The 24,405-nt window shown below is 45.5% G+C and overlaps 1 protein-coding gene across 2 annotated transcripts in view; it reads left to right on the plus strand.

Annotated features, from left to right (window-relative positions):
• LOC120926714 (ras GTPase-activating protein 4-like) overlaps positions 1-17,625 on the plus strand; it is a 186,678-nt gene extending 169,053 nt beyond the window's left edge. For both annotated transcript variants that reach the window (XM_040336869.1, XM_040336870.1), the window contains exons 18-21: positions 1,060-1,195; positions 4,453-4,573; positions 10,933-10,991; positions 14,589-17,625. In XM_040336869.1, coding sequence (XP_040192803.1) covers positions 1,060-1,195; positions 4,453-4,573; positions 10,933-10,991; positions 14,589-14,719 — 447 coding nt within the window. In that variant the 3' untranslated portion in view covers positions 14,720-17,625. The remainder of the gene's footprint in view (positions 1-1,059; positions 1,196-4,452; positions 4,574-10,932; positions 10,992-14,588) is intronic.
• Positions 17,626-24,405: the final 6,780 nt, after the last annotated feature.

Raw genomic sequence — 24,405 nt, forward strand, 5'->3', positions numbered from 1 at the left:
TTTAATCAATGTCTGACTGCTGATTTTTGGGGGGGAGCAACTACTTTACAGAAAGAAAATAATAATTATTGAAATCTGCAGAAGTATTCCCAGTTACTGACATTTTTTATTGGTAGTCTAAAATTTGCATCAGTGCAATTACAGCTATGTGGGAAATGGCTGTCTTTATAGTTCTATGTACAAGAGCCGCCAGTTTTATTTTTACAGGCCAGACTGACCATGATACTAGCCAGGTGGCAGCACTCAGGACTGGATTCCCGACAAGGCCACTGAGGCCAGGCCTCGGGCAGCGGTGGGTGCAGGGGCGGCACCGGTTGTAACACACAGCAGGAGACTGCTGTGTCATGGAGCTCACTGTGAAAATTTTGGGCCCGCCCTCCCGCCCCCATCCTTGACCAGCTCGTGTGATAGAGGCAGTGTTCTGTCTATCACACGAGCTGGTCTAGGAGGAGGGCGGGACTTTTATCAAAGCGTGCCCAAACTTTTCACAGTGAGCTCCGTGACACAGCAGGAGATGCCAGATGTGTGTAATGCACACAATGACTGGTGAGGCTACATTGTTTGGCACAGTAAGGCTGCAATGATGGTGAGGGGGGCTGCAATGATGGTGAGGGGGGCTATAATGATTGTGAAGGGGGCTGCAATGAGGGCACAGTGAGGCAGCAATGATTGTGAGGGAGGCTGCAATAAGGGCACAGTAAGGCAGCAGTGATGGTGAGGCTGCAATGAAGGCACGGTAAGGCTGCAATGATGGTGAGGCGGGCATTGAAGGACCCGGCCTTGGGGCGGCAAAGGGAGTAAATCTGGGCAGCACTATTGGAAATTAATGTCTATCTATAATTTGGTGTGGCTCAAATGTTGCATGTGAAGTTCAGGTCCACACAACATAAAAGCATGCCCTTTCAATCATGTTCAGGTGTGGTGAGTTGAACACACAGTGCAATCTTTCATATTCAGCTTTTGGTTGCCCCCTGCAGATGTCAAAAAATGCTTGCTAAGATGCCACCTTATAAAACCTGTATGTTTAAAAAGTAAAATAAATGCGTTCATCTATTTTAGTGTGTTAATGAACTGAATCAATGGCTGTCAGCATTGCGAAAGGTCTGTGTCAACAACGCCAACATGCTGTGCTCATATCATCCTGGAGTGTTTAAAGGAGAGAAATGGAGCTGCTGCCACCAGAAGGACAAAGGGGGTATTGCAAACACTTTATGGCATTTAACAAGAAATGGTCTTGATCAATAATAATGTTTTAGTTCTCACTGCATTTGCATCTAGTTTTAGAGTTTAAGCAAGCAAACTTGTCACTTGCTTTTGTTTAAACCAGTGGAAATTGTTAGGATAATACAGAAATACGAGCAGTGAAATACCACAGGTATGATTGCTTTAGATCAGGGGTCTCAAACTCAAATTACCTGAGGGCCACAAGACAAGTTTCCATATCCCATGGGGGGCCGCATGCAAACTTTCAAACTTCAAAAACAGTACTGGTGTCAGTGAATGCATTATTAACCCTGACCACTACACTGCACACTGACCACTACACTACACACTGACCACTCACCATCAGGGTACAGCACATCAGGGCACAGGGCACAGCACACATGAGTGCACAATGCACACCCGGGTACAAAGCCCAGCACATCAGGGTACAAAGCCCAGCACATCAGGGTACAAAGCCCAGCCCAGCACATCAGGGTACAGGGCACATTAGAGCACAGCACATAGGGGTACAGCACAACAGGCCACATCAGCGTGCAAGGCACATCAGGGCAGGGCATATCAGAACAGGGCACATGGCACAGTGCAGGACATGGCACATTAGGGCACAGCACATCAGGACAGGGCACATGGCACATCAGTGTACAGGGCACATGAAACAGCACATCAGGGTACAAAGCCCAGCACATCAGGGTACATGGGGCACATCAGGGTACATGGGGCACATGGCACATCAGGGCACATGAGAGCATATCAGGGCACAATCAGGGCACATGGCACATCAGGGTACAGGGCACATAAAACAGCACATCAGGGTACAAAGCCCAGCACATCAGGGTACAGGGCACATGAAACAGCACATCAGGGTACAAAGCCCAGCACATCAGGGTACATGAGGCACATGAGGGTACGTGGGGTACATGAGGGCACATGAGGGCACATGAGAGCACATCAGGGCACAATCAGGGCACATGGGAGCACATCAGGGTACATGAGGGCACATCAGGGCACATGAGAGCACATCAGGGCACATGAGAGCACATCAGGGCACAATCAGAGTACATGAGGGCACATCAGAGCACATCAGGGCACATGAGAGCACATCAGGGCACATGAGAGCACATCAGGGCACATGAGAGCACATCAGGGCACATGAGAGCACATCAGGGCACAATCAGGGCACATGAGAGCACATCAGGGCACATGAGAGCACATCAGGGCACATGAGAGCACATTAGGGCACAATCAGGGCACATGAGAGCACAATCAGGGCACATGAGAACACAATCAGGGCACATGAGAACACAATCAGGGCACATGAGAGCACATCAGGGCACATGACAGCACACCAGGGCACAGGTCAGCATTTACTTGTTGTTTTCTTCAAAGGCAGAGTAGCGCAGGAAGCGTCTGTCATAAGTTCACTTGTCTCATGTCACGCTGCTACTCCCCGGCAGCTCCCCCCTCTCTTCTCGTCCATCTCAGATGATGTCACAAGCAAATGGGGATGGACGAGAAGAGAGGAGGGGCCGCCGGGGAGTAGCAGCGTGACATGAGAGACAAGTGAACTTATGACAGACGCTTCCTGCGCTACTCTTCATGCGCCTCGATCTACACTTCCGCGGCACCCGCCCTGCCTGCGGGCCATTTAAAACCGGTCCGCGGGCCGCAATTGGCCCGCGGGCCGGTACTTTGAGACCCCTGCTTTAGATGCTCCCAATATACTGGTATCTAACAATCTTGCTCCATTCCCACCAAAGAGCTCAGTTACCTACCAATGCTGCTGAGAGAAGGCTGAGGAAGAGAAGTCAAAGCCATACATGTGGGAAATTGTTGGGCATATTATAACACTTTCAAAACAGATTTCAGATTTTTAATCACAAAAACATCTGAATGGATCAAGGAAACCTACCTATCTTATACATATGTGCAAATGACCCAGTCAGTTTTTTTTCCACAACAGATGTTTTTACTATTACTTGGGTCCCAGGGTCCACAGTAATTTTAGTACCATACAGGGTATGTTGTTGTTTGCTTTACAATGGCATAATTTACATGGCTTTCTGTTCATAAAAGCAATGAATAAAACGTTTGAGTGTGATCTTTAATGCTTCTGTGCTTGTCCAAAAGCAGAGAACATGTTATGACTATGGATCAAGTATGTCACCATTCCCTGATACTGTGTTACTGGTAACTAAATTATAAAGATCCTGCACTTATGTATAGTCATAAAATTACATGGCAAGTACCTACAATGAGTAGCTTGTGGGCTAGATTCATGTACCTGCGCTTCTTCTTACGGCGGCGCAGCGTATCGTATTTACGCTACGCCGCCGTAACTTACAGGAGCAAGTGCAGTATTCACAAAGCACATGCGCCGTCCGTGTACATATCCCAGTGTGGATTGCTCCCAAGTACGCCGCAACGACGTATTGGTTTCGACGTGAACGTAAATTACGTCCAGCCCTATTCGCGAACGACTTACGCAAACGACGTAAAAAATTCAAATTTCAAAGCGGGAACGACGTCCATACTTAACATTGGCCGCGCCTCCTAATAGCAGAAGCAGCCTTACGCCGAAAAAGCCTAACGTAAACGACGTAAATAAATTGTACCGGCCGTACGTACGTTTGTGAATCAGCGTATCTAGGTAATTTGCATATTCTACGCCGAAAACAAAGGAAGCACCCCTAGCGGCCAACGTAATATTGCACACAATTCTACGCCGCCGCATTCAAGTTACGTTGGCGGAGGAAGCCTATTTTTTTTAGCGTATCTGCCTTTGAGAATCGGCGTAACGATACGCCGGCGCAGATTTGAAAAGCTACCTGAATCTACCCCTTAGTGTTTTAAAACCAATAAACAATGATGAAATGATTGCTTCCATCACAGACTCTTCTAAATATTTCCAGGACAGCATTATTTGCAAACTTGTACTAGTTTATCCACTATTACTGATTATTCTACTGTATGAGCCCCTAACAGCTTTCCATAGAGCATACTGTCATTATTTCCCCATGGTATCAATTTTTACGGTGCCTCTTCTTTTGAAAATAAAAGTAATGCATACAGTATTCTGCATGTATTCTAACTTACAGTAAAAAGGGCAGTTAGAATTTGCAAAACAGAGTAGGTAAAATGCCAAATATTTAGGGTAAATTAGAAGTAAATCCATGATTTTGTACGTTATACTGATCTGTTTGTTTTATATGTGGTCTTTATGTAATTCAGGTGCTGGCTGTGACAAAACACGACATGAAGTCACATTACAGGAATGGAATGATCTCTTGAATCCCGATCTAGAGGCTCAGCTCATCTTCAAACACCTCATTGGAGTGAGAGAGCAGATGAAGTAAGAGGGGTCAAAGATTTATATACATCTGTGATAATAAATGTTAAAATGTTCCCTCAGTTTAAGAGTTTAGAAGGTGCAGTGTAATTCATAATGAGCATAGAATCACATAATAGGATTGTTGTACTCCCCATAAAACCCTTTTCTCAGTCTGTCGAGGGACACAGCTTGAAGATAATTAAGTAACCTAGGGTTATATTGCTGACTAAATGGACACTAAACACACAGGAAACTGAAGGCCAGCACCCTTTGAGGCTTTAACCCCCTCACACCTACTCAATAGTAGCTAACAGTTCAATAAGAAAAAATATAACATATGAGTGGTGTCCCTTAATGGATTTTATACTCAATACAAAATTCTTAATTACCCTGTCCATTGAGGGACAAAGTTTGATAATAATTAGTTTAAATTTGCGGGATTCCTGTAGCAGTAGGCCAACCCCTCTTCTGTAACCTCAGACCAGCAGAGCTTAAAGTTTGTGAGAAGGAGTATGGAGGTTGGCTGATTCACCCAAGTAGGCAACTGTGTCTGCCATGTCCCAGATGCTGGCTTACAGAGGAGGCCACTATGCACTGGCTGTAGCATGTACTGGCTGCATAGGAGAGCTGCTGGGTTGTGTGCTAGAAGAAACTTTCAAAAAGAAAAATGGCCAATGTGTGCATGCAGTGGCGTAACCAGAGTTATGGGCGCCCGGGGCAAAAAAAAAAATTCGCCCCCCCCCCCCCCCCCCCCCCCTATATAAACATCCACTTTTTTTTATAGTTACTTATTTTTTTCCCTCTTTTTATGTTTTTTTACACTTTATGTCATTGCTATTACATAGGGGGATAAAAATCCCCCTATATAATAGCACAGGTACACTGACAGGTCCTCTTTATGGAGACATTAGGGGTCTCTAGGACCCCTAATGTCACCTGGGGACCCCAAAAGAAGCTGATGAAGCACAGATCTGCTTCTTCTCTCTGGCTATAGCAGCCAGATGACTGACAGGTGAATGCAGATGTAATACACATCACTTCTGCATTCACAGCCTGGAGGGAGATCAGCAAGGAGGAAGATGCTGGTCTCCCTCCCATCTTACCTCCTGACACCCTCCCGAGCCGGTCCCGGGCCGCAGATGGGGCAGCGGATCCCGGGATTGAAGGTGAGGGGTCAGGAGGGGGGGCGGCGGCAGTACTGGAGGGGGGTAGGGGGGCACGCAGCCAGCACATATACACAATTGGCAGGCTATAGAGCCGCCGATCGTGTATATGTGAAAGTTCAACCGGTAATGGTACTGACCCCCAACACCTGCACTGACCAGACACCTACAATGACACTGACCTTGACACTGACCATGATGACACTGACCATGACCATGACACTGACCATGATGACACTGACCATGACCATGACACTGACCATGATGACACTGACCATGACCATGACACTGACCATGATGACACTGACCATGACCATGACACTGACCATGATGACACTGACCATGACCATGACACTGACCATGATGACACTGACCATGACCATGACACTGACCATGATGACACTGACCATGACACTGACCATGATGACACTGACCATGACCATGACACTGACCATGACCATGACACTGACCATGACCATGACACTGACCATGACCATGACACTGACCATGACACTGACCATGATGACACTGACCATGATGACACTGACCATGATGACGCTGACCATACTGACACTGACCATGATGACACTGACCATGATGACGCTGACCATACTGACACTGACCATGATGACACTGACCATGATGACACTGACCATGACACTGACCATACTGACCATGATGACACTGACCATGATGACACTGACCATGACACTGACCATGACCATGACACTGACCATGATGACACTGACCATGATGACACTGACCATACTGACCATGATGACACTGACCATGATGACACTGACCATACTGACACTGACCATGATGACACTGACCATGATGACACTGACCATACTGACACTGACCATGATGACACTGACCATGACACTGACCATGACACTGACCATACTGACCATGATGACACTGACCATGACACTGACCATGATGACACTGACCATGACCATGACACTGACCATGATGACACTGACCATGATGACACTGACCATGATGACACTGACCATGATGACACTGACCATGATGACACTGACCATGATGACACTGACCATGATGACACTGACCATGATGACACTGACCATGATGACACTGACCATACTGACCATGATGACACTGACCATGATGACACTGACCATACTGACACTGACCATGACACTGACCATGACACTGACCATGACACTGACCATGACACTGACGACACTGACCATGACACTGACCATACTGACCATGATGACACTGACCATGATGACACTGACCATGACACTGACCATGACCATGACACTGACCATGATGACACTGACCATGATGACACTGACCATGATGACACTGACCATGATGACACTGACCATGATGACACTGACCATACTGACCATGATGACACTGACCATACTGACCATGATGACACTGACCATGACACTGACCATGACCATGACACTGACCATGATGACACTGACCATGATGACACTGACCATGATGACACTGACCATGATGACACTGACCATGATGACACTGACCATACTGACCATGATGACACTGACCATGATGACACTGACCATGATGACACTGACCATACTGACCATGATGACACTGACCATACTGACCATGATGACACTGACCATGATGACACTGACCATGATGACACTGACCATACTGACCATGATGACACTGACCATGACACTGACCATACTGACCATGATGACACTGACCATGATGACACTGACCATACTGACCATGATGACACTGACCATGATGACACTGACCATGACACTGACCATACTGACCATGATGACACTGACCATGACACTGACCATACTGACCATGATGACACTGACCATGATGACACTGACCATACTGACCATGATGACACTGACCATGATGACACTGACCATGATGACACTGACCATGACACTGACCATACTGACCATGATGACACTGACCATGATGACACTGACCATACTGACCATGATGACACTGACCATGATGACACTGACCATGATGACACTGACCATGACACTGACCATACTGACCATGATGACACTGACCATGACACTGACAATACTGACCATGATGACACTGACCATGATGACACTGACCATGACACTGACCATACTGACCATGATGACACTGACCATGATGACACTGACCATGACAGTAGAAGTCCTGCAATACTCGCAAACCCCCCCCCCTCCCCCAGCTTGGTGAAAATCCATCCTCCTCAGAGTCCTCCTTACCTCTCTGTCTGACAGAATTGCTTCAGACTGAGTCCCGACTCTCTCCCCCGCCGGCCGCCAGCGCCATCCACGCGCAGCCCGCTCCATGCGCTCCCTCCACACAGACAGCGCCGTACCGCAGAGCACCAGAGCGGAGGGGAAGACGGCGGCTCACACTTTCAGCACCTGCCGTCTCCCGCCGCCATGTTCAGAGTTTCCCGGCGCTCTGTGATTGGGCGTATGGCGGTCATGTGCGGAGGCGGGACTTCCAGCCCCACTCCTCACATGACCCCCATATGCCCAATCACAGGGCGCTGGCGGCTGGACATTACACATGGTGGCCGCTGGCCGCTCGGAACATCCGCGTCGCGGTGACACGGGAAATTAAAATTAGGAGGAGGCACGGAAAGTCGCCCCCCTAAATGGTTCGCCCGGTGCAACAGCACCCCCTGCCCCCCCCCTTCCTACGCCAGTGTGTGCATGCATTACCGCATTGTCCCATGTGTACATGCACACATGCTTACATTCCCTCCCTTTTATGGCTAGAAGAAGGTGGAATCAGGAAAATTAATGTGTCAGCTCAGCCTAAACAGAGTCCTGCTGTCTGAGACAAATACAAGTATTAACTTTTCCCTTGTGTAGCCCTAGTAGAAAATAAAAAGGAGGGCTCCCCCAATGTGGCTACCAAGTTAATCACACAAAATTGTAAATCAAGCCTAAAAGTAAAAGTTTAATTTTAACTCCTAGTCAGTAAGTTACAACTGCTTCTCAGTGGCAGCTGGTGTGTTTTTTAGGGGGGGGGGAACAACCCCCCCCCCCCCCCCGCCCGCTCACTGTCTGCCGGTCATTCTGGACCTTACACCATCTAGGTGGAAGGTAGCTGGCAGCGGGCAGTGGCTCCTGTGTCCTCTCCTCCTCTTCACTTCTGCCATGCGTCTCCTCCCCTCCTTCTAGGCTTTCATTAGGACCGCCTGTCCTTTCAGCCAATCGAGTGACGGGTCTCAGAACCTGATTGCCTAGGAGGAGGATCAGTGTTACAATAGAAATCATTTATTCGCTATTAAATACACCTGGGTGGGCTCAGTTTGCATTCTCTGCTCCCGAGCCCACCCTATTTTGAAGCCTATTAGAGCCCCCGGGTCTAATCAGGTGCTTCAAAAAGACACCTGCCACCCCCATTGCAATCTATGCATCCAGCGTCCTGTAAGGGACACAACACAGCTTAGGCCTGCTTGGTACTCCAGGGAAAGGGAAAGGAATGCTGCCACAGCTCTGGCCCGGTCAGTCCACAAGAAATCCCTAGACCTGAACTGAAAGTAAATTCTCTTCCAAACAAACCACAGACAGGTAGACACTGCCAACTGCAGAACCATCACAGATTGAATACCAGTATACCTAATGAACTGGAAAATTTGTGTTTCTTAGCTGACTGTAGAAAATTCCAAGAATTCAGGGCTGTCGCAGAGAGAACATCAGTATACTTAATGAACCAAGAAAACCTGCTCTAGTTGGCTAACTGGAGAGATTTGTAGGTTTTCAGTATCTGGTCTGAATCTACCAACTACTGTTGACAGTAGAAAAATCTTCCAAATTAACAGAACGCATCAGAGCTGAAGAAAATACACTCACTCTCCTGAGGAAACTAAGTGAAACCAAGGTTCTCATAGCCTCAGGAGGGTCTGGCCTTCAGATCAGGGAAGGGTCAAATACCATAGGCCTCATGCAGACAAGATGTTTAGCTCTGGTGCATGAGATCCCGACATTTTGTCAGTCGTCCCTAAGAATTCACCCCTAAATGTATGTTACCATAAACATTAGCACCACTTGGTTCACTGTCCAGCCCCATCCAGCAGTAGCTTTCAACCTCTCATAGGGTTTTACAGGCTGCCGGTAGCGTGCCTGGATGGTGCATCTGTGCCTTCTACTCACAACACCAGCATATCGTGCACTGGGTCTAAGTGCCCAGTGTGCATGAGGCTTTAGTTAGGTTGGGGATCTCTCCTTCACATCCTACGAGATTACAAGGACAATGTTATGTACCTGTTACATGTGTGCTCATGACCAAACGTGTAAACCAAAGTATAATTTGATCATTTAAGTAGTGACTGGGGTCATACATGAAAACGTATATAAATTACCAGTGCACAGATAAAAGATGGCTGACAGTTTTCCTTGCTTAGTCTGGGCTGAAAGAGAGGGGAGAGGACTGAAAATTTCTAGGCAAGTGGAAAGTGAAGTAAATCAAACATTGGGCCTAGACATACATTTGAAGGTGCTTAGAAATAGTGTAGAGAAGATTATTTTTCAATGCATATTTACCGTTAAGTGAATTTATATACTCACTGACATGCTTATGTTAAAAGCATTTTTTGTACAATTGTTATTCTCTTGTTTTTTCAATGAAAACATTTATTGTGAAAAAAAAAATAGTGTAGAGAAGACCTAGTTTTATACTTATAATTTAGATATGGTACCTCCTAAAGACATTCCTTATCCTGTTGGGCATCTAGTAGCTACACAGGCAAAGCAGACACGTTTTATTGCCAAAGCTTAATTGAACATGCTGAGGTTAGAATCTGATTGGTTTCTATACAAAAGTGAGCCTGGTTTTGCACTCTCCAGCTTTAATAAATCAAACCCTGTATCACTCGGCCCAGCCCCCCGCCACGCCGCGTCATTGCATGTGATTCACAGCAGCGTGAGCCAATGGCTTCGCTGCTTTTAATCAACCAATGAATGAGCCGAGAACCCCTGCCGAGAAGCCAGCGCGTTCAGGGTGTGGGACTTTCAAGGAGTCAGGTAAGTAGACGGGGGCTCGGGGGGGCGCTAATCGTCGGATGATTTTTCACCTTAATGCAGAGGATGCATTAAAGGTGAAAAAAACACGTACCTTTACAACCCCTTTAAGACTAGTTGGGTTGAGGATAGAATTCTACTTTAATGTATAACTTTCTACTGAATATCCTTTACATAATATAATCTTTTGTATGTGTAGGGAGAAATATGTGGAGCTGACAAAGCATGATTATACTGGCAAATCTCATTCCAGTTCAGGTAGGTTTTTCAGGTACTACGTAAACTTACAGTGTTTTGCAACAGTAAGACTCTGACACATCACTGCCTTTCATCACTGTCAATCAAAATTATACTGTATATGTAAACACAGAAATTGCAAAAGTCACTTTTGCAGCCTTGCACAGTATCAGCTTGCACAGGTTGTTCTGTAATGTGCATTCACTGTACTGTATCACACTCTAAAGACATGCTGGTAGGTTAATTGTCTCCTGTCTTAATGGGCCCTAGTATGTGTATGTATGAGTGTGAGTTAGGGACCTTATATTGTAAGCTCCTTGAGGACAGGGACTGATGTGAATGTATAATATATATGTAAAGCCAGTGGCGTATCTAGGGTATGGCAGCCATGGCAAGTACCATGGGCGCCATATGAAGGGGGCACTGTTGAGTGGCTGGGCAGCAAGGCACTTACTAGGGTCTGTGGATCTCTTCTTCCCTCCTCCCAAGCATAGGCAGGATCTCCTTTTCAGCACCTTTGCTAATGGACAATGGCAGCGCTATCCCTGCTGCGTTCAGCCACAGCCCTCCCCTGTTCTCCCAGGCTCTCCCATTCCATCTGGTCCCGCACAAAGAAGAAGGAGGAACATCAGTTTCTCGCTCTCCTTAAGGCCTTAAGTGATGAAGATTTCCTTGGAGGGCAGAGGAGGGATCAGGGGTCTAATAAACCCCAGATTTCTCCATAAAGAGGATATGTCACTACCCAAGGTATCACAAGGGATGATAAATATCACTAATTTTGTTAGCTGTTTTTTTTGTTAAGGTTATCTGAAAGATGGGGTTCCAATGTTTCGACAGGGGCGCAGTTTCAGTGCTTGCCATAGGCGCTATTTTCACTAGATACGCCTCTGTGTAAAGCACTGCAGAAATTGACGGCACTATATAAGTCCCTGTAATAAATAAATATCCTAGGGATGCCAGTGGGTCATTGCTCTTAATGACAGCCACATTCACAGTACTGATGCAGATAATATCTTATGTATACACAGACAATATACCGTGTCTTTTGTAGCTTTTCACAGCCTCAGCCTTTTAGCCATGGTTCACTCTATTGCGGGTGGCTGTTAGTGGGGGAATTGCACCTGTTCCTGCACCTGCAACCACCCACAGCCACAACGCGCTACTCTTTAAAAACGGGGCTGCCATTTATTCTTAATGGCACCCCACATGTCTAAAACCCGTAAAAATTGCAAGTGCAGGAACCGCCGGGAAATCCCATAATTTCCTTGCTGCTGTGTTTCTAAAAATGGTGCAGGAACCCTTTTCCTGCGTAAATCACAGACACAGCAGCTCATTAAAATTAATTGGCTGCCATGCCGTGCAAATATGGCTCTCGGAGCCTCAATAATGTGAACCAGGCCCTATGGTATCAAGAATCATTCTTTTCTTTTGGAAGTTAGTGGACTTTACAATAATGTGCTTGTGTCAGTCAGTGTCTGCCAGTCATTATTCTTAAAGTGTATACCATGCTATGCATAAATGAGTACATTCTTTTTGAAAAGAACGAACACATGACAAATCTGAGCTTTATATAACATTTGTTTAGCTCCATTACATGAAAGTATGGTTCATAATATAACAAAATCTTCAGTTTTACTCAAATTAGTTGATGCAAAAATAAATACACCCCACAACAAAAACTACAACATCTAGTATTTTGTATGATTTCCATGATTTGTAATGACAGCACCAAGTCTTCTAGGATGGAATGAACAAGTTGGCAACATATTGCAACATCTATCTTTTTCCATTCTTCAAGAACGGCCTCTTTTATAGCCTGGATTCTGGATGGAGAGTGATGTTCAACTCTTTAAAATTCCCCACAGGTGTTTCGATTGGGTTCAGATCAGGAGACATACTTGGCCACTGAATTACGTTCACCCTTTACTTTTTCAGAAATGCAACAGTGGCCTTAGATGTGTGTTTTGGATCATTTTCATGTAAGAAAAATGCACAACGTGATGGTAGCATCTTCTCTTTAAATATAGAGCAGTACACCTGTGAATTCATGATACCATCAATGAAATGCAGCTCCCCGACATCAGCAGCACTCATGCAGCCCTACAGAAGGACACTGCCACCACCATGTTTCACTGTGGGCACAATGCATTTTTCTTTATACTCCTCACCTTTGCGACACCATACAGTTTTGAAGCCAACAGTTCCAAAAACATTTGTCTTGGTCTTATCACTCTAGAGCAGTGATGGCGAACCTTGACACCCCAGATGTTTTGGAACTACATTTCCCATGATGCTCAACTACACTGCAGAGTGCATGAGCATCATGGGAAATGTAGTTCCAAAACATCTGGGGTGCCAAGGTTCGCCATCACTGCTCTAGAGTATAGAGTCCCATAGTCGTCTTTTTCAGCATGGGCAAATTCTAGTTGGGCATTTTTGTCCAAGGCTTCCTTCGTGAACGACACCCATGCATGCCATCCTTCTGCAGTGTATGCTGTATTGTGTCACGGGAAACAATCACCCCAGTTTGGTTTTCTACTTCTTTAGCTAACTGTAGTGAACTTGCATGGCAATTTTCTTCAACCCTTCTCATCAGAAGATGCGCCTGTGGAGGTGTTACCTTCCATGGACGGCCTAGACGTCTCTGTGAGATGGTTGCAGTTCCATCTTTGTTAAATGTTTGTATCACTTTTGCTACAGTATTCTGACTGATAAGTAAAGCTTTGCTGATCTTCTTGTGGCTTTCACCTTTAAATTGTCTTCTTTCTGAGGCCTTGTGACATTTCTCTTCCATGTGGTGCCATTGCTGACAGCATTAAATGGGAAGGGGTTTTCTTTGTTAGGTGACACCCTTTTATAATCAGCTGTCTGCTGGGCACCTGTTTAATGAACAATTAGACTCACCTGTAGATACTTTTTTGTTAATTGGGATGTTGTCTAAAATGTAGCTTTGCTACCAAGGCTTTCATTGGGATGTATTCATTTTGGCATAGTGGTCTTGAATTAATTTGTAAGGAAAAATACTTTTTTGTGTTTGCAAATGAACAAATCTTGGTTGCAATCGATGGCCCGCATTTGTGGGAGTATTTTGTAGTATATTGTACTAAAATTTTGATTCTGAAAAGAAAGTAAAGGTTTTCTGACAAATCGGTTGGGTGTACTCATTTATGCTGAGCACTGTATATAGCCAAAACTTTTCTGCTCTATCCAAAATTGCAAAAAAGAGTTCAAAATCCTGTGGGGTTATATGCATTATGTTAACCATTGGCTAAATGTCCCTCCACGTGTCCTAGAGAAGCCTTTGAGACAGGTGCCCCCCCAAAACAGGTGTCGTTATTGGAAGATATCCTCATACCTCCTGTTCTGGGGACAGCTCTAAATATTTCCTCTCACTTTCTAGGTGACCGTGATCACCAGTACAGAGGGGTCAATCGCCCTAATGGAAACACCACCAATTTAACTGTTTCCCAAAATAGTTAGTCAAGGCATGCCTTGAATGATAACTGTTACAGTTACAGTGTGTATTTATGTGAACTCCCTAACCGAGTTGTCACTTTTCAAAAGTCTTGCAAAAAAATGACCTCATGATAATTCCTACAAATTGTGTTCATCTTTTAGATCCTGCAAAGACAGACAGCGTTACACAGCTTTTCCAGACACTGCAAGATCTTGAAGCTGCCCATGATTCCTTTTTATCTGACTCTCCAAGTATAGCAGATCAAGAGAAGAAATACCTGTTGGAATTGTAAATAGCATCTCTGTAAAATGTAAGGAGGAACTGCAGTGGTGATGGCATTTTTTCATAGCTGGTCTCCACAGAGTCAAAATGTATAACTGAGAGAAAGGGAACAGTTGAATCTTCCTGCTCTGAGCCTATCTCTATTCAGATCTGGGATGACGCAGGGCATTGCCAAGTGAGCTAAACTAAAAACATTAATTATGTTTGAATCAATCTATCCCAACAGCACATAAGCAGTTGCATTGAATATTTATTCAGATAAATCCTGGATGTATCAATCAGACTTCTCAAGGTATAATGACATTATGCTCATTATACGAGTCCTTTGGCTGCTGCCCATGCAGGCTTGCCCAGCAGCCCTTATGACTACAATTCTTTTGAGCACTACAGAGTGCTCCATCAGAAGCTGAAGGTGGTGCATATCTTTAAGAGGAAAATGGCATTTCTAACCTATTTGATCAATAATCCCGCTATTGGTTGGTGGGAAATTGCCTGCCCTGTAGATATGATCATTGCCTGGTTGAGTTGGAAAGAGCCAGAGTGGGTAACTATCATCTTCTACTTCCTCCTCGTTCACAGTGGTGTTGCTAGTCTATACTATGGCAGGCTTAGAACACAATAAGTGCAGATTAGAAGACAAAATTTGTAAGTATATGTTATTATTAGCCTTTTCAACTTTGATAGTGAGCCTTTAAAATGTAGTCACTACAACAGAGTAGTTACCAGTCAGGATATTACTGGTCCCAATCCCAAACTGCTTGGAAGGGAAACTGGCAGTATTTGCCTTTCTAGCTGAAACCTACCAGCCCTGCACTGTGGTATTTACATGGATTTAAGTAACACATTGCATCCATATTTCCCTGATATCAAAGCACTCATCTAAGGCAGGACATAGATGGTGCAATTTTCTCAGAAAATATCTCAATTCCGTCATCAACACAGTCAATGTTGATGGTGGTAATCCCTCCTGTGGAGCTAGTGGGGGGTTATTTACGAAAGGCAAATCCACTTTGCACTACAAGTACACTTGAAAGTGCACTGAATGTGCACTTTCAGGTGCAGTCGCTGTAGATCTTTCGTAAATAACCCCCATTGTGTTCTCCCGGTTGGGGGGCGCAGGGAGCTGTCTCTGCTGGGAGAACACACTGATTATTGCTAGCGGCTGTAGTTGCTGGCTTTAATCACATGCCAAAAATCAGACATTGCTGGTTGTACCCACGTCGATTGATGGATCAACTTGGGTACATTCAGCCTGCCCATAGATGGTTCAAATCTGGGCCAGTTCAGCAGGAAGATGCGAACCATCTATGGCCAGCTTAATCAGATTGGTTGTAATGGCTATCACCACATTAGTATGAATTGCTTTCTTGAATAAACAGAGGGCAATTTTTAGTGTACCTGTGCTACAGATGTATTATTACCAAACAGCACCTTATGCTGCCACATGTATGATGACCTGAAAGTAATAACATATTTAACCAAAAACATATTTAAAGCAGGTGGTAATTTTTTTTATTTATAAATCAGATTCAAATTGAAAGTAAAAAATATATATGTAGACTTATTAGGGTTCTATGTGTTTTTTTATTATGTAACATTTTTCACTATGAGATAACAAAAAACTGCTCTCTTGTTCAGAAGAACAGGATTTCCATGTTTCTGAAAATCGAGAATGAATGAAAAAAATGATAAGGAAGGTCATGTACAGGTTTTACTTATATTTAACATGAATATAGGAACTTTATGTTTTGTACATTATTTTATCCATATCATAACTACCTAAATAAAGTAAATATAAACAGTGTTTCCTGGTGTCAGAGGTATGCCGCATATATTTTCTGTAATTGAATGTTGGGAGAGCTCAGTGTTTGACATCCCATACGTTATGTATTACACTCGATGTGGATATTGAATTCTGACAGCGGGGAGCCTTCCCTGCCATCAGAATATAGCTGGCACCACTAAAAATTGACAGGCTGGTTGTACACAACATCCGTTGTGCTGGCACTGATCATTCGGGAAAAACCCAACCGTCAATAGATCAACTTGTGAACAACCAGCCTACCCATCCATGGATCGAAATTTGGCCAGTTTAGCGGGGACTTTTAAGGGACTATCAGTAAAAAATATGAGATGCTTACAAGTATAAGAGTACATTTACTTATAGGTGCTTACACTTGCCTGCAACAGCTTTCATTGCCCCTTCTATGCCCAAAAGCCAAAGGCTTAAGCTGGCCATACATGGACTATAAGAAACTACTCCATTCACGCTATTCAGTGTGGATGAACAAACCTCCGCTGTATCTTTTACATTTTGACTCATTGGATGCAGGCACTTTTTGGACAATAATTTCCTGCCCAGTGTCTTTGGATTTTTTTAAACTAGGGATTCCGGCCAAGAGACGGGCAACAGGATTACCCCCTGAGCAAGTTTCTGCCGATTCTTTCGAAAGTGGCCAAAACTCATATAGTAAATGGCCAGGTTAAGTGCATATGGATGTTTGAAACGCATTCATTTGAACTGAATCATATTAAGCAGTGTTTACTTTTGCTGTTTTTACCATGCTTTTATCCCTGAAAGCATTCTGCTCCTGATTCTGAGGGGCATGTACGCTAACACAAAGGGAGACTTCCGGACAGCTAAATCAATGTTACATAAGGGTACAGGATGTAAAGGTGATACATGACTGACAAACGTTTGGGAAACAATCCTTTACAACGTTAAAGATTTGTTATCGCAAATGTGACAGAGCATCTAAGAACTATACATACTGGTTCCGTAAATATGGGCGATAACAGACACCACTGGATGGGTGCTGCCACACACTGGAGAGTAAAGTTCTGTTTTTTAATATTATTTTAAACAGCCTCCATGTAAATTGTATATATGAACATTAAACATATTTTGGCCTTCAATCCATCACTTACTTATTTATGTATACCTCATCTGTTTTTCTGCTTTGCGTTTCTTATATAAGCATTCAACTAAAACACACCCTGGCTGATTAAACTGTTCAATAATGTAAAGGGAAATGTACAGGCTTTCCAACGTTTTTGAGAAAGTGGTGTAAAAAAATGAAATTTAGCTTATCGATGCTTTATAAATCCTGATTCTATATACTGTGAATAATTTATGACCAGCTTGCTGATTCGCATGAGCAGTACACTCCCAGTGTGGCTGATATCTCATCAGTTAAACAGCAGGATTCAGTCGAATCTCTGGAGGCTTTGAACTGTCTGTTGGACATTGACTGGTCTTTGCTAACTGTTCCCCCAGTAGAAAGTCGCCCAGGCGAGCGAATGACAGGGCCGTGTGGGTGGAGCCCTGACGATTTTAATATGTGACAGCGAGTATGAGGAGAAGAACTCTACACACTGTTACAGGGAAGGGAGGGGTTTAGTGGTGCAGGGGGAGGTTGTTGAACATGTTCCACCCTAAATACTGGTGTAACATGTTCCAAAGGTGAACTTAGCTTTTTAAACCTTAAAGCGGGGGTTCACCCTAAAAACTCATTTTTAACATTAGAGCCAGCATACTAAGGACATTTACTTTCGGCAGGTAATTTTTTTTTTTCCGTACATACCTTGATATTCTGATTTTGTCCAGGGCTTCCACGTTCTGATGACTGCGGGACTGGGTGTTCCTATCCCTGCCTCAGGGATCCGATGACTGCGGGACTGGGCATTCCTATCCTTCGGTTCGATGATTGACGGCTTGTGAAACAGGTGACCTGTCGCACAACGCGCGTCACCAGATTTCCGGAAATAGCCGAGCTGCGAGTCGGCACTATACGGCGCCTGCGCCCGCCGTGTAGAGCTGACTGCGCAGGCACCGTATAGTGCCGACTCGCAGCTCGGCTATTTCCAGAAATCTGGTGACGCGTGTTGTGCGACAGGGGAACTGTTTCACAAGCCGTCAATCATCGAACCGAAGGATAGGAACGCCCAGTCCCGCAGTCATCGGAACCCGGAAGCCCTGGACAAAATCAGAATATAAAGGTATGTACGGAGAAAGAAAAAAAAATCACCTGCCGAAAGTAAATGTCCTTAGTATGCTGGCTCTGCTAGATGTAATGTTAAAACATTTTTTTTTGGGTGAACCCCCGCTTTAAGGCCCCTTTCACATTGGGGCGTTTTTTGAGCGTTATTCGAGCGAAGCCTCATCTGCAATCCCAATGTGCTGGTAAAGCACCGATAAGACCCTAACATTTTAGGGCGTTTTTGCAGTGCCTCAGTGTGAAAGGGTGAGGCGTTTTTACAGCTCTTTCAATTCATTTCAATGGAGAGGGGCGTTTTTTTTCAGCGCCCAAAAGCTGCTCCAAAGATGCTGCTTGCAGGACTCAGTGTGAAAGGGTCCATTGAGATGCATGGAGAGCGTTTTATGAGCGCTATTTTTAATGCTAAAACGCTGTAAAAACGCTTCAGTGTGAATGGGGTCTAAGGGCTCTTTCACACGGGCGGACCGTTCAGGTCCACCTGCCAGTTTTTTAGGTGGACCTGAACGGGTGCTCCTCTATGGAGCCACGGATGTCAGCGGTGACATGCCCGCTGACATCCGACCCGCTACGATCCGCCAAAGTGTGACGGAGGAAAACCCTATTTTTCATGCGTCTACCGGATCGGGTGACAACGGATTCTACGGTCCGTCGTCATCCGATCCCCCATAGGGGAGAGCGGTGCTCTGACAAGTCGGTCCTTGCACAGTGTGCAGAGACAGATCTGCCGGCTCAGCGGGGATCAACGGATCGATCCCCGCTGAGCAAAGCGGAGCCCGAAAACGGTCTGCCCCCCGTGAAAGAGCCCTTAGTCAGCTTTTTTTCCTGTTTCTCTTTGGGGAGACTTCTCTTCTGTCCCTGGTCCAGTGGGGTGTTGTACTGAACTGTGTTGCCTAAAGTAAAACTTTATCCAGAAAATTAAGTCCCGCTAAATCACTTCATGCTGCCCCATTTTGCAGGTATAGCTGTGTAAAACATTAAAAAGAAGTGCCTATATTGTTTAACCACCAGCCCAGGCCTATTCTGGCACTCTTCTCCTACAAGCTAGAAAATTACTCAGAACCCTCAAACATTATATATATTATATACACTAAAGTTAGCACAATTTTTTTGTATAATGTGAAAGATGATGTTACGCCAAGTAAATGGATACCTAACTTGTCACGCTTTAAAATTGCGCACACTCGTGGAATGGTGTCAAACTTCAGAATAAATCTCTATAGGCAAAGCTTTAAAAATGTTTACAGGTTATCAGTTTAGAGTTACAGAGGAGGTTTTGGGCTAAAATTGTTGCCCTCACTCTAACGTTCTCGGCAATACCTCACATGTGTGGTTTGAACGCCATTTATATATGTGGGCACAACACTCTTTTGCATGCAAGCACGCAGGGACAGGGGCGCATTAAAAAAAAAATGTGTTTTATATTTTTACACTTTCCCTTTACATTTTTTTTTTTTGGATCACTTTAATTCCTAGTACAAGAAATGTAAACATCCTTTGTAATACAAATAGGGCATGACATGTCCTCTTTATGGAGAGATGTGGGGTCTCCTCTAGGCTGGAAAAGCAATCTCAGCCTTTCCAGCCGGCAGTGTTTACATCTGTTGGGCCTTATGTGTGACGTCTTAACATTGCGCCTGGCCTCCGAATGTTATAGAGATTGCCGGGGACCATCTAGTCTGTGGTATTCTCTATGGTAATTTTTTGCTGCAGGCATCATTCAGATATCTCCACTCAAGGTCTAGGACGTCATATACCGACCTTCGTCTGGAAGTGGTTAAAATCCAGCAATTCACTGTCTCACCCTGCTCTACACGTGCTCAGTTGATCTCTATTTTTAAGCACTGTGTCGAATTTATAGAGGCTGGTCTGCTGACAGCCTAAAGATTTACTGCTGTTCAGGGGCTCTGGGCTTCAGCAAACTGGCAGCCTCCAGCAAGTAGGAACATGAAGAATGCTGGAGGCAATGTACAGCACACGCTAATTTTGCATAGTAATTATTGTGGAATAAACATTCCTTGCTAAATTACGGAAATATTTGTGCGAAACGCGTAGACTCTGCTGGGAGAGGACCCACGCGACACACCGTCAATCGTAGGAGAGGCTTGCGGGGCATGCTGCTATAGCTATGCACTTTTATAAACCACATATACGGCTGGAGAAGCTGGGTGCCGGCACACAGGCACAGGAATATGCAAGTGCAATAGTCTTTTTATTTGAATTCAATAAACAAGTTTTTATCTACTACACTATGATGGCCATCTATTTCTTATAGCCGCTCTTCTTCTATTGGTGCTCATAACAACTTATCTACCTGGGGAAGGCTGCAGTATGATTGGTTATCCATATAATGAACCAACGGCGCAAATAAAGTAGGATCTGGTGAGTGGCCATTGCAGAAGGTGGTGGGATAATCACCGAAGTGGTGAACACAGCTGCACTTGTAATTCTCACACAAGGAATACCAAGTTCTTTGGAAAAGTTGATCACTCACTGGGACTATTTAACATAACAGAGGAAAAGAAAGGGGTCTACATAAAGTTTTCCCCTTTTTTTCTTTCTTTTCCTTTTTATTCACATTATTTATTTTCAAGTTTTTTTCATATTTGTAATATAAATGTCTAGAAATTCACTGGAATAAGCTGAGTAGTTACTACAGGTATGGTATAACTGGTGGCATATGCCAGTGAGCACTTGCACTGTCCTTTTAGGGGAATATTCTGCACGTTATACCCAATTAATGCACAGAGGTTTTGCTTGTTTGTCTAATTTATGCATTTTTGAGAACATACATATTTGTATATTTTTTTTTTTTTTTTTTTTCAAATTTTTTTATTTATGAACAAAGGAACCTGCCCATCCCGGGCCATAAAATGTACAGACAGTACGATATTGGTAACACAGTCCACACAGGCATTGAAAAGGCATCCAGAGAAATAAAATAGCATCATATCAGGGCCTCGCATGACCTCTTATCAGTAATGTTCCCTCCTCGGAACCATGCCCCTCCGAGATGACGGAAGAGGCGCAGCTCGCGGGTCAGTACGGCTCACCCCTAGACCACGAGTGGTGGCCCTGAGAGGTCTCCGGCTGCTTTTCGTCACCAAGCAGGTGCATTCGTAAGGGTGTATGTTTGGAATAGGGCTGTAGGCCCGAGAGGTCCCGTCCTCCTTCCTAATTTTCGCGTTTTCTTCAAGGAGATGTGGGAAAGTTAGAATATAAGAGGTAGGAAAAGAAAGAGAGAAAAGGTTGGGGAAAGAATGGAGACTTGGGGGGTGGGGGGGGGGGCTGCACAGGCAGGGACGTCCAAGAGTGTCCCTAGGGGGCCCAGTGTATCCACTGGGTTTTACTGAGTCGGGGGATCATTGGGTGAGTCTTAGATGGACGGGCTGAAGTCAGTCTGCCTCTCTGAGGGACTGTCCTTCCTCCGAATATTTGAACATATTCCAGAGTTGCCATGTTTTGGTGTATGCTTCCTGTCGTTGTTGGCCTGAGAGGACTAAGTCCTCTATGCGGCTTATCTCGTCCACCTTCCTGAGCCATGTCGCTGTCGTCGGCGGGCGGGGGGATTTCCAGTGGAGGGGCACGCATGCCCTAGCCGCATCCAGTAGGTGGCGGACAATCGATTTTTTGTAGGCTCCAGCCGGCCATTCCGTTGTGTGAAGCAAAAAGAACGCCGGATCATCTGGCACCGTTCTCTCTGTAAATTTCTGGACAATGCGGCGTACCTCCTACCAGAATCCCCCAATCCGGGGACAGGACCAAAAAATATGAAGGATTGTACCTCTGTCCTGTTTGCATCTCCAGCAAGTGGCATCAGAGGCAGGGAAAATTTTGTTCAGCAGGTCAGGGGTTTTATACCAGCGCATGAGGATCTTATAATTCGTCTCCTGTGTTTTGGAACATATTGATGACTTGTGCGTAAATCGCAGCATGTTTTGCCTTTTGAGTGGAGAGAATTGAGTGTTTAGGTCTTTTTCCCATTTAACAAGGGCCGAGATCTGGTGGCCGTCTGGGGGGGTGTTCAGCAAGGAGTACATCAAAGAGAGTGCATGGGGCAGTGTACCAGTCTCTGTGCAGAGTTCCTCTAGAGTCGTGAGATGGGCCTGTGGGTCTGCATGAGGGGGGGAGGCTACCTAGGAAGTGGCTCAGTTGGTTCGCCCTTAGGAAGTCGAGTCTGAACATCCCGTCAGGGTCTGCTAATTCCGTCGCTGTTTTCCACCTCCCGTTCGTGTGGAAATGTGATACCTGGAAAAGGCCCGTTTTGCTAAGGTCTAGAAATCTACGGTCCCCCAGACCGGGGTCGAATTTGGGGTGTCCGATAACGGGGCAGAGGGGGGAGTTCTGACCGGATAGAGAGTATTGTGTGAATAAACGCGCGCAGATTTTAGCCGTGTTCCCCATCAATGGGTGTCTCACGAACCGCGTGGGCAGATCTTTCAGGCACCAGGGAGCTCCCCTAGGTGGTATGTCAGATTGCTCCTGTTCTATCCTGACCCAGAGTTTGGAGCCACCATGGCGGCACCAGTCTAGGAGGCGTACCAATTGTGCTGCGTGATAGTACTTCCTTACATCCGGGAGAGCTAATCCCCCGTGGAGCTTCGGTAGGGAGAGTGTGTTTCTCTGTATGCGAGGCCTTTTTCCCGCCCACAAAAACCGAGTAAATGCCGAGTGCACTAGTTTAAAGTAGCTACCCGGGATAGAGATCGGGAGTGCCTGTAGTAGGTACAGGAATTTGGGGAGCACCGTCATTTTAAGGATGTTGCAGCGTCCCACCCACGAATGGAGGTCTCCTGTCCACTGGAGAAGAAGCCTCTGGACCTCCCTCAGTAGGGGGGGGGAGTTAAGTCTGTACACCTGGGAGAGGGAGGGGGGTATAAACGTTCCCAGGTATTTCAGCGCCACTGCCGTCCAGCTAAAACGGAAGTTATCTTTAAGGTGTGACAGTAGTTCCCGTGAGATTCCCACCCCCATGGCCTCTGACTTGGTCAAGTTTATCTTCAAGTTAGATAGGCGACCATAGATATCAAATTCTCTCAGCAGGTTCGGTAGGGAGGTATCTGGTTTGGAGAGAGTGAATAGCAGGTCGTCCGCATATGCGGCGACCTTGTGTTGCGTGCTTCTGGTTTGTATGTCAGTGATGTCAGGGTTCAGTCTCACGTGGCATAAGAAGGGTTCTAATGAGAGCGCGAACAAAAGGGGGGACAGGGGGCATCCCTGCCTCGTTCCGTTGGTGATGGTGAATAGCTCGGAGACCACCCCGTTGGCCCTAACTCTTGCCGTCGGGTCTTTGTAAACTGCTGTGACCCAGTTCCGCATCTTGTCTGCCACCCCTATGTAGGATAGAGTTGACAGCATAAACTGCCAATCAACCCGATCAAACGCCTTTTCGGCGTCTGTCCCTAAAAAGAGACAGGGTATTCCCTCACTATTTGCCAGGTGCAGTAGGTTGAGAACCTTCGCAGTATTGTCTCGGGCTTCTCTGGAGGGCACGAACCCCACCTGGTCTAAATGGACCAGGTGTGGCAGGTGCTGCTGCAGCCTGTTCGCCAGAATTTTCGTGAATAACTTGAGGTCTGTGTTTAGGAGAGAGATCGGGCGGTAACTCCCACAGTGGGTCGGGTCTTTGCCCTCCTTGGGAATCACCGACATTTGGGCCTGTAGTGTAGCGGTGTGGAACGCCCCTCCTGAGCCTATCTCA

This window comes from Rana temporaria, chromosome 2, assembly GCF_905171775.1.
Source record: "Rana temporaria chromosome 2, aRanTem1.1, whole genome shotgun sequence".
Taxonomy (NCBI): domain Eukaryota; kingdom Metazoa; phylum Chordata; class Amphibia; order Anura; family Ranidae; genus Rana; species Rana temporaria.